Below are 16,656 nucleotides of genomic sequence, written 5' to 3'. Positions count from 1 at the left end.
TTTTTTAACAAGTTTTTATAAGACCATTTTGGATTCAGCTAGATTAAAACAGGGACAACAGATGGCATCCCCACACAAATCTAGGTTTTTGAATCCCAATTTCGGCTTCCATATATTTGGAGCAGCAACATCTCTGCATAATGTATCGCACGTCTAACATTCGACCGAGTAGTTTTAAATGAAAATATAGCAAGAAAACAAATTAATTCCCAATCAACATTTTATTCTCATCCAAAGATGCTCTAATTGATACAGATTTAATCATCAGAGATATCAGTTTTCTCAGAAACATAAATACCATCTAAAAACTTTCTGATATCTTTCCTCTTCACTAACGTCGACTGTTGAATCCTTGCAGCGGAACGAGAAACCAATTCGATATCATTCCCACTGATGATCAATTCATCCTTTTGAGTTGAATTCTTACATGTGACTCCCGGTTGCATACCAACACGTCTGACGTACTTCTCTCCCAAGAAATTTCTGATTTCTACCACTTTGTTGTTATCCGTAGTGGTAACGTTAATGGGAAAATGAGCGTATACCGAACGCATTTTGTATTGGAACCCATTAGTTACACCTCTGATCATATTTTCGATGTGTGAACAAACGGTGCGAACCGTAGCCAACTCCTTTCGGTTACCGAACCATTTCTGAACTCGCAATTTATCTTTAGTAATGACTTCCATATCGACTTGAACGTGATGAAAGTCGCGACGTAGACGTCCACGCGGACCTTTCACGGTTACCTTTCGTGACTTCACTTTAACTTCTACACCTTTCGGTATTTTCACCGTCTGACTGGCAATTATAGTTTTCATCTTTCTTGATAAAAATGTTCGTTATAGTGTCGATGCACACAGATTGTTAAACGTCTACCGACACCTTCCGATCTCCTAACAAGATGGAGGATAACGCAAAATGTCGGATTGCTTCGAAAGAGGGCGACAAATACAGCCAAAAAATAGCACAAATATTTAAAAATTATCATTTACTATTTATACTTTATTAATTTTGAAAATAATTTTTTTTATCATTAAGCAATTTATTTCAAAATAATTTTAAATTTTCATAATGTGAGAATTCGGACTTAAGTGTGAATTTTCACACGTTGGTATAGTTTATTTTTATCACCCCGAGCGAACCGATGAGAAAGTCGATTTAAATGACCAAATAAGGCAATGATTTTTTCTGAGGGGTGAGATGTAGTCTGACATGAGTCACTCACGTCCATAAATCAGGTAGTTTGACAAATTTATGATGGGAAGATGTCAATTATTGGAAGGAAAGGATGGCGATAACATAAATACAGCTATACGCAAGTGGAGCTGGCGATTGCATCAGATTTTCTTCCCCCATGATTCCCCCTCCGAGATGAGTATAAAAAGGGATCGAACTTACACCTCCGGCGGACAACCGAAAAGGACCCCGCCAAATCAACACCCTCGGCGGACAGCCGAAGAGGACACCGCCAGGTAGCCACTCTCAGCGGACATCTCCATGCAGACCTCTACAGTCGGAGATCAACGGAGCGTACACCCACGTCGGATATAGCCGAGCGGACAGCAAGGGACGCCAGCTCCATACCGCCATACCGTCCATCGCTCCATATCGCCATCCACGGGAAACTACGATTAGGAACCTCCGATCCCAGTGCGTCCTACCAACGCCCTATACAACGAGATCGAACCCTTGACCGAAATTTGTCTATCACTCCAATACGTCTCTCTCATTCTTTAGTTTAGGATAGAACGTAGATAGAGAATAGAAACCTTTTATTATTTATACGTGTGTCATTTATGCTGTTTCCTTTGATATGTATAATCTCTTACAAGTTAGTTGTTTATTAAATGTGTTATTGTTGTTCAACCTGTGTAGTTATTCGGACACCTCGTCACGACATCACTACCCCTCCCACTCGATTTGCCCTCCTAAGCCATCCGACAAACCGAGAGCGGGTTTCACCAACCAGTGCAGAGTAAGTGGTCATTAGGGATCATCCCAGTAGTCCTCTGCTACCTTACAATAAGTTTCAAATCAAAATATTTTGTCTTCTAAAGGGTTAATTCTAAAGGGTTGAAGTAGTTGGAGTCTCAGAATGAGTAAATCTGCGAAGAAAAATTAAATTAATGATAAACTATATTTTAAAAATCAGAATAAGAATCAATAAACAACATATGAGTAAACCATGGTAATGGTTCTTGTATTTAACAATATAAAATTTATTTCATATCACATCGCACTTCGACATCATATTGTGGCCAAGCGATTCCGTTTCCTGAACACTGGTAATTCGGTCGTGGGTTCGTACCTCGCCAGGACGGGCTAGCCACGTTGGAGTTTTCCGAGTTTTCTGCACATCTCTAACGCCTAAATAGGGGCCAATTTCCCTTAGTACCCTTAAAAGATCTCTCGGAAAACATTTTCCTGGATCTTCGCGAGTAATTTCGTATGGTCAAGCAAAACACTTCGGCCGGCTCTTCGGAGGTTAACCTCCGAAGAGCTCGAAGGGCTCCGAAGAGTTATTAACCCCGACCATATTAACCCCGAAGAGAGACAGAGTTTGTTTGTTTGTTTAGTTAAGTTACGGCAACGTAACACTTCGGCGATCTGCTTAGGGGATGCCCTTCCGGGAGGTCTTTTTAAGAGTAACTAGCCCCTATTCAGGCGTTACAGACGTGGAGAAAACCCGGAAAACTCCACGTGGCCAGCCCGTCCTGGCGAGGCACGAACCAACGACCGAACCCTCAGTATTCAGGGAATGGAACTCTTAGCCACTGGTAGGCCTTAAGAAAGAAAGAAATAAGCAACTGGGCGATAGTCAACCAGACGCCGGACATTTGGGCGACAAAATAAGAGATCAATAGCAGACGAAATGCAAAATTTTTTGCTTTCTTTATTAAAATCACCGTTTTTTTTTATTGATCTCCTAGCAGGTAAATTTAAATAATGTTTTTTAAGTAACGAGTTAAACGATATAAAAGAACGATTTTGTAATGAACAAACTTATTTTACGCATGATACACATTTTATTTATTTACTGTATTTATTTTTACAAGTAAATAAAAAGTCTCGAAGGACGATTGATATCTATACTCAAAATTAACAAATATGCGTAAAAACGAAGACCGACAATTACATAAAATTAAAAATACATTACAATAAACATCAAATATAATATGCATTAAAACGAAAAGTATAAAAGTTCTTCGAAAGAATTTGTTTTCGAAGAACTGCTTTTCTTTGATATCCTTTAAATATCACGCTGGCATTTCTGTTTCGTTGATAGAAGAGTTTAGAAGTAACGCACGATCGGGCAAAATGAGCATCATGACCTCTTGATAACAATTCCAGAGTTTTTAAGTATACAGGTTTAACTTGTTTACATATATAATTTTGTTTTGAGCATTAAGGTCTTTCTTGTATGTTCATCAATGGTTAGGCCAGACTTACAATGGAGCAACTGAATGATGTGGGAGTTGGAACCTGACATATCCTGGTCAAACCACCAAGAAAATTTAAGGATCCAGTTCAGACTCCAAGAGCTAAAAGGAAAAAAAAGGATTCAGAGCGTTAACGCTTTTATCATCTCGATCTTAAACATGAAAACTATTGATACTTGTGAGATCTCAAAAATTATAGTGATTTCGAATTGTAACTATTTATTTATTTTTTTCGTTACAAAGTCATTGTCTTTCTTCTCGGAGACCGTTGCTCATCTTCCACGCAGACTGTTCTGGAAAAAATTCTAATTAAACGCACATATACGCTACCGTATCTCGAAAAAGAGCGAACCCATGAACAAGAAAAATACTTTCAAAATTTATTTAAAAAAAAAGAAATTGTTTAATAAACATTTTACTGCGAAAATAAGCTTTTTCCATGTATGACGTAAACCTTATCATGACGTGTTATTGCGTTTAAAACGTTAATGCGTCAAATTAATCTTATCTATCGTATCGCTGTTTATATTATCAATAATCACCTGAAAGTTTTTGATTCGATTCTATCTTTCCTCTTGACACCATTTCAATTAACATTTAACACAGTACTATCAAACATCCCTTATTACAATACGCGTATTCAGTGAAAATTATAATTAATATAGATACGTTCATAAATCTTGTAATACAATACAGTATCTTACAAAATTTATGAACGTATATATATGAATTATAACTTTCACTGAATTATTGTATTAATTACGAAGAAGACTTAAACAACAGTTATGCCAGATATGATTTTTTAAAAAACTCTTTCCTCTCTGTGGGCATTAGGAGGTCTTTTTCTTTAAGGAAATTATGGATTCGGCCAGATCCACAATGGTGGTGAAAGTAAGGGCCCGGCATATCCGAAACGGAACAACCCCGAAAATTTCCTAGGGTTTTTTCAGATATACAGGAGACTGACCAATCTCAAAAATTTCCGAACTTTTTTTATTCACCCGGGTTCGATTTAGAGTCTTCTATAGCAGTAGGCTGACACCTTAACCGCTCGGCCATTCGGCAGTGGATCGAATACGATAATATAACTAGAGTCGGTAGATTAATCTACCGACTCTGATATAACAAATTTGCGAATTGAACAAGAAATTATTTTTAAATGTTTTTAATAACAATTTTAATTCACCAATTTGTGTCGTTTTATTTTACTTTCATACATATTAAGAAAAAAAAGTAATAAATAGACATTTTTTTTAATCGTTGCAAATCACCAAGAGAAATGAACTGCGTAAATGACGTCGATGATTACAGATTAGAGATAACCACATTTCCACATTTTGAAATAAATTATTTATCCTTCTCTTTCCCGAGATAATAATTTTATCTTTACTTGTTGCGAAAATTTATTTAAAAAAAAAATAATAATAATAAAACGAATAAAAATAAAATTCGGTAAATAAAGAAACGACGGTAGCGCCTCTACCGGCGATAACGCCAAATCTTTTTTAGCAGAAGTAATTCGCTGGATGGGTTATGGTGGTAATCGTTTGCATCTCTCTTCGACGATAAATTGAAAATTACGACCAGTAACGACAATTAGTGATGTTAAGAGGATATTCTCCAGTGTATCAAGCATTTCTCGGCACTCTTTTCACATGGGGACTGACAGCTGCTGGAGCCTCTTTAGTTTTCTTCTTTAATTCCAAGCAAGTAAGATGCACTTTTCTATGTTTTTATATGTAATTAGCAGATATATGTTATCTCCTAAACACAGAATTGTTTCAAAATGTATTTATTAAAGTCACGAGTAACAGGAAATCGCACACTTATCCTGTTTCTCTTCCGTAAATCTTCAATTCTCTGCCTTACACAATTTCAAGTAACACAGCTATGTACCAATTACCGAAGAGTAACATATTTTCCTTGATTATTCAATCTGCTGGATAGGTACGGCTACACCTCTGAATGAGACAGTTGAGAGAAAGCAAAAAATTCAAAGGAACCATACATCTTTGTGACCCTTGGCAAGATATGGCCCCCCAAAATTGACTTGAACTGGGTTGCATGCTGTCAGGAGTCGTTCTGTTAAGACTGTTGCCTTTAACTATTTAGTCATGTTACTATGCCTGCTTGACTGTTTGTGGTGTACTTGATGTTTTATAGTTTTAGAGGAGTGTGGGGCTCATCCCCACATGGATGCTGAAGTGTTCGCTATCACATGCATCAAAGTAAATGATGTGAGATTGACGTCGGAGTGTTGGTCGAGATGAGAGACTGCAAGCCTTGACCGATGTGGAGTGTGGAAAATAGGCAGTAGTACTGGTATGTGATAAAAACTGATTTTTGGAGGCAAATATCTTGTTGAGGGTAGCATGTAGGGGTATGGTTCCTTTGACTTCTTTGCGTCTACAATTCTGAAGAGTGGGAAAACTGTGTGATAGTCTCTTCTTGCTGTTGCCTTTTCTATTTGAATAATCTATTCTTGCTTCACTCATTTTTTAGATCTTTTTCTCTTACTTTTCTCATCCTTCACAAGCTAAGCTGTGCTGGGTCAACATTTCTTTCTATTTTTGCCAATTCTCCTTTCTCCATTGGTTTCTCTCTCCCCAATAGTTTATATATATATATAGAAGCATATACATGATTCAAAAGTTTACAAAAAATACATTCTTAATATACAAAGCAAAATTTTCAAAATCTGTAGTGTCACTTTTAGTTATTATCCGGGCTTTATCAGATATGAAAATTAAATATGTCACTCAATTGTTTTACTTGTTTGTATGAAATAGATCTTTAATTAATGAACGTTACTCTATATAATCAAAAACATTAATTTTAGAGAAAAACTTATTTAAAAGACTAATTTCTTAATAAACAATATAGTACAAACTGACATAAATTAAAACATCAACAACTACTATCTGGCAATAAAATTTAAACTAATAAATATTTTTGAGTCAATAATGACTTGCCTTTGGATTCAAACATAGAATAGATCTTGTGTAGACATTCTATCAGATTTAAAAATATGCATTAACTCACAATTAATCAAAGTTCTTAAAAGGATAAATATATCTCAAAATTAAAAATAAATACAAATAATAGATATGGGAATGTATTATACTAATATATAGCATATGTAACATGAATAGCATATGCCAAACTGTTAGTGTTTCAAATCTGCATACCACACTAGGATAACGATACAATAAGACACTCCAACCAATAACTGGTGCAACGTATGGGTAAGCAAAAAATTACAAATGTTTTCATAACCCCTTCTGAGTTCTTCCTCAGGTTTTCTTAATTCTAAATAAGCTGGATGTTCCAAAATCATTCTCGAATATAAAATTTGAATATAAAATCAAACATAAGATGAAGAGTTTGCATAAAGGAAATTTTTGCACATGTGTTTTCTGTGTCATCTTTAAATATGATCTAATGCTAAATATCACTATAAAGTAATGATCAAGTATTGAGTAAGTACTGTACAATTGGTTTAGCAAATTGATTTGCTGATTGAACATATTGAACATTTTCATTTTCTACATTTTGTAGTGTAAATTAATTTTGCTAAGTGAATAAAAATTGTTTTTTGGTTTCTCATTCATTTTTGCTATTTGCCATCAGTGTGAACTAACTTTTAGAATGACTCTTCATTCTTCCAAGTGACTGGAGTTTCAACAGAAAACAACTGATGTCGGTTGCATACTGTACCACTATATGACAAGTTAATAAAGAAAAATGACAAAATACAAACAAATTGATCAATTTACAATACAAATACAAATGGTTATACTGCATTAATTTGTTTTATGTTGTACTTTTGTTACAATATACAACATTTTTTCATTTTCCATGAAAAGCATATAAACATGAGTTTGACTACATAGATTTGAGCCTGGATATGAGTTGTTAAGTGACTCAAAAAGATTTTAAAATTTTTATTGCTGGATAAATTAAAACTGGTTATTGTTGTACCAATTATTGAAAAATTTGATATAATTGCAATAGTCTATATTAATGTAACTTGAGGAAAACTTACAAAATACTGAAAATATTAATTAGTTTAAAAAATTTTTACATTCATCTTCTGTCTCTAAGTTTGATTTGTATTAATATTACAGTTGGTTAATGTATAAATTAATATTTCCTATAAATATTAGCATCAAAATAATATCCTAACTAAACAAGATTTCTCAAACAATTAATATTAATGTAATGATATATTTAGCTGCCATTATACAACTGCAAATGATCTGAATTATATCTTTAGCTAAATGCAAGTGCAAATTAGTGTGAATAGTAATTATGCAAATGAAGTAGATAAATGTGATGAAATATATGAGAATGCGCATGATTAAATAGTAGGCTGACTGTGTACAAACTAAACTTATAACATTGATTTTCATTGCTACATGATGATAAATTTTTGTAATAAAGCATTTCCTCGTTGAAGAAAATTAATTTCCATAGATTGCTGCATTAAAATACCAGTATAAATTTTTATAGTTTATTTTGTGCTTCTAGTTTTTACACAATTTTTGAAGTTTTTATTTGGTGCACAGTGCAACATGTAGTTATTCTTGTAAACTGAAAATAAAACTGTTTTATGCTTCGTAAATTACTTATCAATAAAATGAGGGAAAATTGTTGATTCGTAATTAAAAGTAAGTGTAAACACATCTCCGCTCGAGTGTAAAATAGGTTATAAAACAATACAGTTTGGATAAATAATGGTTTGATACTTTATTTCCTAGAAATTCTGTGTGTTACATACTGATTTTTTTAAAACTTAGTCTTGCATAACTAAGAGAAACATGACGGGAAACTCCAGATTGGCTGAGAAATTGCTAGAAGATAATTTATATTCTAAGAAGTTTTTAAAATAAATTTTTTCTTTACAAATTTACATCCTCTTGTACCAAAAATGTAAGTTACAAATGTGATTGTTAATACCAAAATCAGAATTTTAATGAATGACATGAGATACATTAAGGAAAATTCAATATATTTAACTAGTTTATTTTTTTTAATGCGCGAACAAATGCTTTTAACTTTTAGACTAATTGCCACTTTCATAGGCCGAGAGATACTTTTCATCAAAATAGTCATCATGAACCTCAAGTCCATAAACAAACCTCTTGACATAGAGCATGGGATTTGGGCTTCATATTAGGTGGAGCATAGAATGACAAAGTGCAGCAAGTAAATATTTTGGAGGAGTTGTATCATCCCAACATAGCAGTCAGTCATTAACCTTATTTTACCTAATTATCTTTTGCATGCAAAAGTTCTATTTGAACTTGATATTTTTAACCTTCTTAGAGGTTGTGACAGATTTAGATTGATGCTACTTGCATTGATCTCCTGCAACAGGAGCTAGTTCTCTTCATATAATGTCTTCTTTGGGTACCACATTTTTAAGTTCTCGAGTAAGAATTCATATACACTAAAGAGCCATATTTTCTGAATTGATATGGATACATCTTGTTGATCCAACATCAATTCAGAAATTTCAGCTTGGTTCTAGCATTATAAAGCTTTAAAATTAACTTTATAAATTGGTTAGCAAAGCTATATATATATTTATACAAACAATGGAGATGAAGTTTTGTTGAATACTTTTCCAATTTTATTTCTGCTGTTTATGAGAAATAAATTTATGTAGATAGACAAATTTTTTAATAATTTATCCAAATTATACACACAAAAAATTTTGTTGTAATTACATATACGGTACATAGAAAGATATAGAAGAATAAGTTGTGTTAGCAATAAATAGTACAGAATGAGTGATAAATATATGTGAAAGAATACTACAGTATATGTGATAAATAATTGTTAAAGTAAATACTTTAACAATTATTTATCACATATACTGTAAGTTTCTGAAATTAATTTCATAAATTGCCTACTCAAATTCTAAAAATATTTTTCTATCTGAGAAAAATTCACTTATCATAAAAATTGATTAGATATTTAACAGTTCTATATGCAATATTTGGATGAGTTGTTTGGGATGATGACTACCGATATTTATATATTAGTTGGTATTCTATTGAAATCATTATCAAGTTTAGATTTTATATGGTTAGCTGTTTCATTTTGATATATTTTTACCCTTGGCATCATCTTGATTTATGTTTTAATGCATGATTCACAGCATAATCATGAGTAATTAATCAACATAACTAGATTTTTTCGTGTAAATAGCTTTATTTTAATGTGAACATACTGGAATGACATTCTTTAGCAAATAATTTAAGACAAAATTGTGGTTCTGTAACTAATGTTTAATGTAATCATTACAGTAGCTTTAATGTAGTTTATAGCTTGTAAAATAATTACACAAAATTCAATTATACAACAAATAATACTATGTATTGTCATTTATATGTATAATTTCAGTTGAAAGAGTCTATTGTTTAATACAATGAGTGTAAATTTGAAGATGTGATTATGAGAATTCAGCAGTTTACAAGTTATTCTTTCTTGACCTCTTGTTAAAAGAACTAGATTTGCATTTATTTGCTACCTAATTCAGGTCTTCTCTAACAAAGAGATTGATTTGCACTTTAGAAAATGCTAAATCCTTTTAGAAGTGTGATAGATATTCCTTAATCTGTTAATATTACTTAATTTTTTTCAGTGTATAGTTAAATTAATTTTGAAGGATTTTGACCAACCAATTGTAACTAATATAGATACATGAAGGTCTGATTCTATGGCTGAGGAACAGAGTGGATGAGGCACGATTGGATCTTGATGGCAGCATGATTTGTGTAGGTTAGGTTTATCTAGGTTCTTTCCAATAGGTAATCTCTGGGAGTAAAATCTATATTGGTGTGAATTGGTTAATTAAGCTCATTAAATGCACTTAATAGAGAGGTTGTGGCTAGGGATTGCAATTGCTGGATCCAGCGCATTCTTTAGCCTGTTGGATTCAGCACAAGGTGCTGGATCCAGCGCTGCGGATCCGCAAATACTCAATTAACTTCCTAAATAATGGCACAAAAGTCTACGTTGTTGGCGTTGCCGCTTTGCTACGTGTGTTATCTCTCTGTGGCGAGAGTGACGTTGCCATTCAGTGCGGTACGTGCTACACCTCCTCTCTACACCGCACTGCCTGCCCTTTTATCTCTGCTGATCTAATTGCCAGTTGACTTTCCACTCTCATTAAATAAAGTGTCTTTGCACTAAATAAAATAAGTAACTCCTTTCCTAGTCCTGGTGCATAATTCTAATTTACAGTCAGTTGTGATGTCAATGAATCGCATGATGGAACGATTGCAGTTTAAACCTATGGGGAGCTGCAGCGTCGTGGCTTGTTCATGAAAACTAACTTCTCCCTCTGGAAGATGACCCCCCCTAGCTAATAGAAAACTTTTTATTTCAGCTCAATCGATATTTTACTGGAGAGAGAAAATAAGAAAGTTTTCATACTTTTTTCCGGCGATCGCGTGATGATAGGGAGTTGCGTAGCTCTCTCTGCTAAGTCTATCGTGTGTTTAACAGGCAGTTCGGCAGATATTGATGCTGACACATTCGCTGTCGCTCGTGGTCAGCTAGTACTATGCCTTTGAGGAATGGGAAGACCATCAAAATATAAACACCATTGTTGCCACTGATGGATCGAAAATCACCAACACCATGACTGCAGCTTTTGTTGACTCAAAAAACATCATCATGGCCCACTTCTCTCTCCACCCTGAGGCCTACACTTGACAACAGAATACGACTTTTAAAAAATCACCAACCAAAGATGATATGTTTTTGCAAAATATGTAAAAGAAGCAAAAGACAAAGAATCGAGTTTGATTCTTGACTGTTACACTAGGTGGAACAGTTTTCTCAGCATGCTGGAACGTTTCTACAGTGTGAAAGTGTGCATCGATAAAGCTTTAATAGACACTGGCTCAGACACTAAATTCTCTGCTTACAAGTGGTTACTAATCAATGAGTTGATCACCAGTCTTCAATTGATTAACTACTAGACTACTACAGTCGACCCCCCTATAATTACGGTCCCTATAGTTACGATTCCTATAAAACTACGAAAAAATTGCTACCGGTATCCGTAAAAAATAGTAAAAGTTCCCTATAAACACCTCAAACGTCATCGGGAAGCCGAACTACTTTCCCGCCGTCCGTAGCGCCACGCTACGGAGAGATTTCTATCGTCTGGACAGTATTATATAAATTATATATAAATTAGGTACTGTATATATAATTATATATTAACTTATTGTAACTTTGTTATAATTAAATATATAATTTCCGCCGTCTAGCGTGGCGCCACGCTACGGAGATTTTTACGCTAACTATCGTCTGTCAGTATGTAAATTAGGTACCGTAAGTCTAATACAGTACTGTAATTTTATACATTTCTTGTGAAAGAAACATTTCTTATTCAACGGCGATTAAAATTATTTATATTAATGATGTCTCCGAAGTTCTACGAAGTTTTCACAGAAAAATAAGTTGTTAGAAATCGGCCGCTCTTTGCTGAGCTGTTCCGCGACGAAAACAATGTTGAGCAATGGCAATGTCGAATGGTGACACTCGGTAAGTAATCCTACAATTTTTTGTTTATAGCGTAGTTTATACGGATTATTCCCAAAAAATATATACGTATTTTGGAAATGTTGAGTCGGAATCGATTAATTTTATGGAAGAAAATCTTTCAAACAGCCGTAGTCCGTAAACTTGACACGTGTCGGGTTGTGATTGGAAGGATTCGTAAGAAAGCGGATTCCTAGAGAATGGAACGTATCTCTATCTTATAGGGGGGTCGACTGTACTAATTACTTACTCACTACTTTACTAACGCTAATAATTAAATTACTTATAAATAACTACAGACTGATATGTAGCCTAGAGTCTATATAATAAAACTGGTAAGACTGATAGCCACTTAGCCACTGATTATCCGTCCTTACATTATTATAATATATTACATTAATATAAATTAATTAGTAGAATTACCTTTGCTATTATTTAACTTAAAGATTACATTATAGTTATAATCTAACTAAACATTTAAAGTTAATTATCTCTATCTCAAGTGTTAAACTGAACCAAAGTTAAGTTTACTAACTAAATGTGTAAGAAGTTTTACTGATTTATAGTGACCAGTTTAAATAATAAAAGTTTCTTAAGCATTTAAAAAAAAAATGTTATTAAAAAACCCATAAATTTTTGGCTAGATAGATAGACAGATAACACTTTATTGCACCAAAAATACATCTGCGCTGGATTCAGCCAGAATGATGTTGGTCCAGCAAAAATCCAGCTGGATTAAAAACACTACTGGATTGCAATCCCTAGTTGTGGCCAAACTTTTCAACACAAAAACGTGAACATCAGACATTTAGCACCACCTTCCTGTAGCCTAGAAGTTTGACAATGGTCAAACTTCTAGGCTACAGGAAGGTGGTTCTAGGCTTACTTGATTCCATTGAATGTTCCAAATGCCATTGTCAAACTTCTAGATTTACAGGAAGGTGGCACTGAATGTCCAACATTCATGTTTTTGTGTTAAAAACTTTGACTGCAATTTCTCTATTAACTTATAGATTTCTGACAAATTCAAATGGAGAGAGCTTATTTGGTAAAATATTATCAATAATATCTGTTTAAATAACAGTGCTATTTAGTCATTAGATAATACATATATTTTAGCATCATTATTGAGACCGAAGAGTATTTTAACATAAATAAAACTTTGGGTTTTATAATTCCATTTCTAAATTTAAAGTATACATTACATTTAATGACCTCATTGATTTCTAATATAGTATAGTGAAGTAGAAAGTTCTACTTTCACAAGCTCAGCATCATAAATAGAGATTACATTCCCAAAAAATAGTTTTAACTGTTTTTTCAGGAATGGTACTTAAACATTGCATTTTATATAGTTGCAATGGAAAATTTATAGTGTTTCTAAAGGTAGAGATTATAAAGTGTGATTGGTAAGAGGTCTGTTACATTCAAAATGGGAATGGTCGTTTAATCAGATTTAATTAATTAAATTTCTAAATTTATTAGAAGATTCAGAAGCATTCCTAAAGAGTTACGACTGTTTCTCTGTCATTATATATAGAAATTTAGCTGAACCGATACAAAGTAAACTTATTGATCGAGAAATTTTTCTTGATTGTAACAACTTGATAAATCTTTTGCATTATATTAAAATGGTTTGTGTCATTCTAAATTAAATGTTCTTAAACTTTTGGATCTTTTGACACTTTTTTAGGAGTATTATCTTGTAAAATAGTGTCTTAGAAGATAAATCCAAAACATTTGAGTAAGATGTTATTTTTACAAGATGATACCCCTTAAGAGAGGTCAAAGATCCAAAATATCAGGAGAAAAGTTTAGAAAGGTATATTAATAAGAATTTCCTCTCTAATTTAAAATATTTCTTTAAAATCAAAGATTCCATTATGGACTAGAAATTAATTAATTTATGACTTATAAATGACTTGGAAGGAATTTAGTGATGTTCTGGCCTTTAAAAGAATTAAATTTTCAAAGATACAGGTTTAACTGGTTTAAAAATTATTAATAATTGATTTACCTAAAAATTATTATTGGAGTTTATCTTGTTGGACAAACTTCAGTTATCTTTATCTTATATTTTATCACCTATGATATTGTTTTTCTTCTATTGTTGTGTTTACTCAGATGTCGTCCTTTCCGAGCAAGGTATTAATCATTTACTAAATAGTTAAATAGATTAAAGAGTAAAGGAACCAAATTGTAATTAGAATTGCTATTTTATAGATAAATTTTTAAAATCAAATCTAATGGAATTGATGCAATATTTTCTAAAAATTATCAAGTAAGTATGACTGTGTTACTTTTAATTACTTATTTATGATGAAACTAACTTGATTTCACATTTGAATAATTTGAGGTTGCTTGCTTTTGATTATAAACATTTATTTAATAGTGCATTAATAATTATTTTGTATATATATATTATCACAAAGTGTGTCAAAAATCTTTTTAGTTGGGATGATAATTTAAACTGGAGTGTTTGATATGTTTGTTTTTGATTTGAATTACTGGTTCAGATTTCTTTAGATATATTTTTGGGTTTTTCTAAATTTAAATTATTTTAAATTAGGTAAAAGGTAGAATATAATTAAATTTGTGGCATAATTTATAAAAGGTCTTCTCAAATAGCACAATACTTAGGGTGTGTAATTCCTTATACATCCACGTACCTGACAAATGCAGATAGTGCTACAATTACAAACATGATGTATAGCTGTAGTAAAATGACTACGCTACGAGATAAGACTGTAGTCTGTTCTGCAATCATAAATAATTGTCTTTTGTATTATTCAATAATGTAAACTAAGCTCAAATTTTATTGAAGTTTGAAAGTAGTGATAGGAAATAAATTCAAAATTAAAGCAAGTGAATGATTTATGCAATGCATGAGACTACAGAAGTAAATAATGCAAACTTTAATTATTTGTTATTTAAAAACAATTCCTTGTTTTTTGGTGCCTAATATATTGACTTTATTTGTATAGTTAATGTTGCTTATGATAAAAAAAAAATTATACAGGGTGATCATAATTAAACAGTAGGTGTTTAGAGCTCTGTGTTGAAAGAATTATTGGGCAAATCTCAAGTGAATTTTGTATACTGTACATATTGTTCCAGGGTATGTAGTTTCTGTTTTCAAGAAAAATTTTTATTTTGAAATTCAGCTACTAGGGAAAAATTTGGTTCTGACATCCACTTAATTGCAAAAGTTGTATCTCCTCAGAACATAAAATTATTTTCTTAAGATTCTGAATAGTTAGGGGACCTTTTAAGTGTCGAGCCGGCATTCCTATTCCATCAATAGAAAAGTTTATCAAATAGTGTGCACTCGAACAAAGCAAGCATCAAGACTGTTTGCCTGTCAAAGAATTGAGAATGTTTTGTGACTTGTTTTATACTTGAAATTCATTAGAAAATGTTTTATGTAACTGGGGAAAGTAAAATTTTTTCCAAAAGTTGAAACTGCATACTCAGGACAGTATGTATACTAAATTTGGTTGATATTTTTCTGATATTTCTTTTTACAGAGTTCTGAACACCCTCTCTTTAGTTATGATCACTTAATATTTTTACAGCTAAATTCTATAAACATTGTATATGCATATACTGTACCGGTACATTGCAGTAACTAAACCGTGAACATTTAAACTACAGATAAACTGACAAAGGAAAGTAAACCAAACAACCTCCTGATTTGGACAAATGCAACTTGCCTTTTCCTCAAAAATTAAATTAAAATGAAATTTTAAAAATTCTAAAAAATTAGGGTATTAACCCAGAACAGCTGTGGGATATGCACTCATAGGCTGGAATGTAACTGCTACACCACTGACTGTCACAAGCATGTTTGCGCTAGAGGCTATAAATTTAATAGCTTAAAATTGGTTCCTTTTATTCTCAAAACTGCTTAGAATCAAGGATTTTTGACTTAAAATATTAAAAATTTGCAATTTGAATAAACTAAAATTTAATAGTTATGTAATATTTTATTGTTATATGAATAGAGTTATATTCACAATAATAATTAAATTTAGAAATTTTGAGTTGTAAATGCTTTTATAACAATTTTTTATTTATGGTCTGTCTTGTAAGAACTTTTTAATATGATTCTCATGAGACAACTTTGCTGTTTTTTCAACTAAATTTCAAAATAAATATATATCTGGCTTAGAAATTGTGCAGAACATTAGCAATGTTTGGTTACTTGATTCAGTGTTGCTTCCAAGCTGATTAGATTAATGAATAATACATAATTTGAGAGGTTGTTAATTACTGAGTGTGCATTTGAAATTAAATTGAATCATTGTCATTTAGTCATGTTTTGGAATTGTCATTCGGTACTCTTGTTCCCTTTAAAAATATTTTATTACTTTCAAGGAAACTTCAAGTATAAATCTCCAAAATAAACTTTTTATATGAAACTATAAACATAAGATCAATATAAAGATCGACAGAAAACATTTTCAGAGAAGTCGTAAATTTAATTATATATAAAATTACATTCGGTAGATTTATTACTTTCAGCAGCTGATGTTTTGTAATAAATTTTTAAAATTAAATTTTGTTTAATAATAAATTAAATGTGTGACTAAATTTTATAAAATTTTGAAGTTTTTGTGGAGAATTATTTAAACATTTTATTGACAGC

General features: G+C 32.1%; 2 protein-coding genes across 2 annotated transcripts in view; one reads left to right on the top strand and one right to left on the bottom strand.

Moving 5' to 3' along the window:
• Positions 1 to 202: 202 nt before the first annotated feature.
• LOC111617172 (60S ribosomal protein L9-like) lies at positions 203 to 943 on the bottom strand. Its single transcript, XM_023358504.1, has one exon. It carries the CDS (start codon positions 819 to 821, stop codon positions 258 to 260), a length of 564 nt encoding a protein of 187 aa, XP_023214272.1. The 5' UTR covers positions 822 to 943; the 3' UTR covers positions 203 to 257.
• A 3,984-nt stretch (positions 944 to 4,927) lies between these two features.
• LOC111617162 (zinc transporter ZIP11-like) overlaps positions 4,928 to 16,656 on the top strand; it is a 45,340-nt gene continuing 33,611 nt past the window's right edge. Inside the window, exon 1 of the mRNA XM_023358496.1 lies at positions 4,928 to 5,153. Coding sequence (XP_023214264.1) covers positions 5,046 to 5,153 — 108 coding nt within the window. The 5' untranslated portion in view covers positions 4,928 to 5,045. The remainder of the gene's footprint in view (positions 5,154 to 16,656) is intronic.

Source organism: Centruroides sculpturatus, unplaced genomic scaffold (assembly GCF_000671375.1).
Source record: "Centruroides sculpturatus isolate CEXI.00-Female unplaced genomic scaffold, Cexi_2.0 scaffold96, whole genome shotgun sequence".
NCBI lineage: Eukaryota > Metazoa > Arthropoda > Arachnida > Scorpiones > Buthidae > Centruroides > Centruroides sculpturatus.
This window is presented reverse-complemented; position numbering and strand designations above follow the sequence as displayed.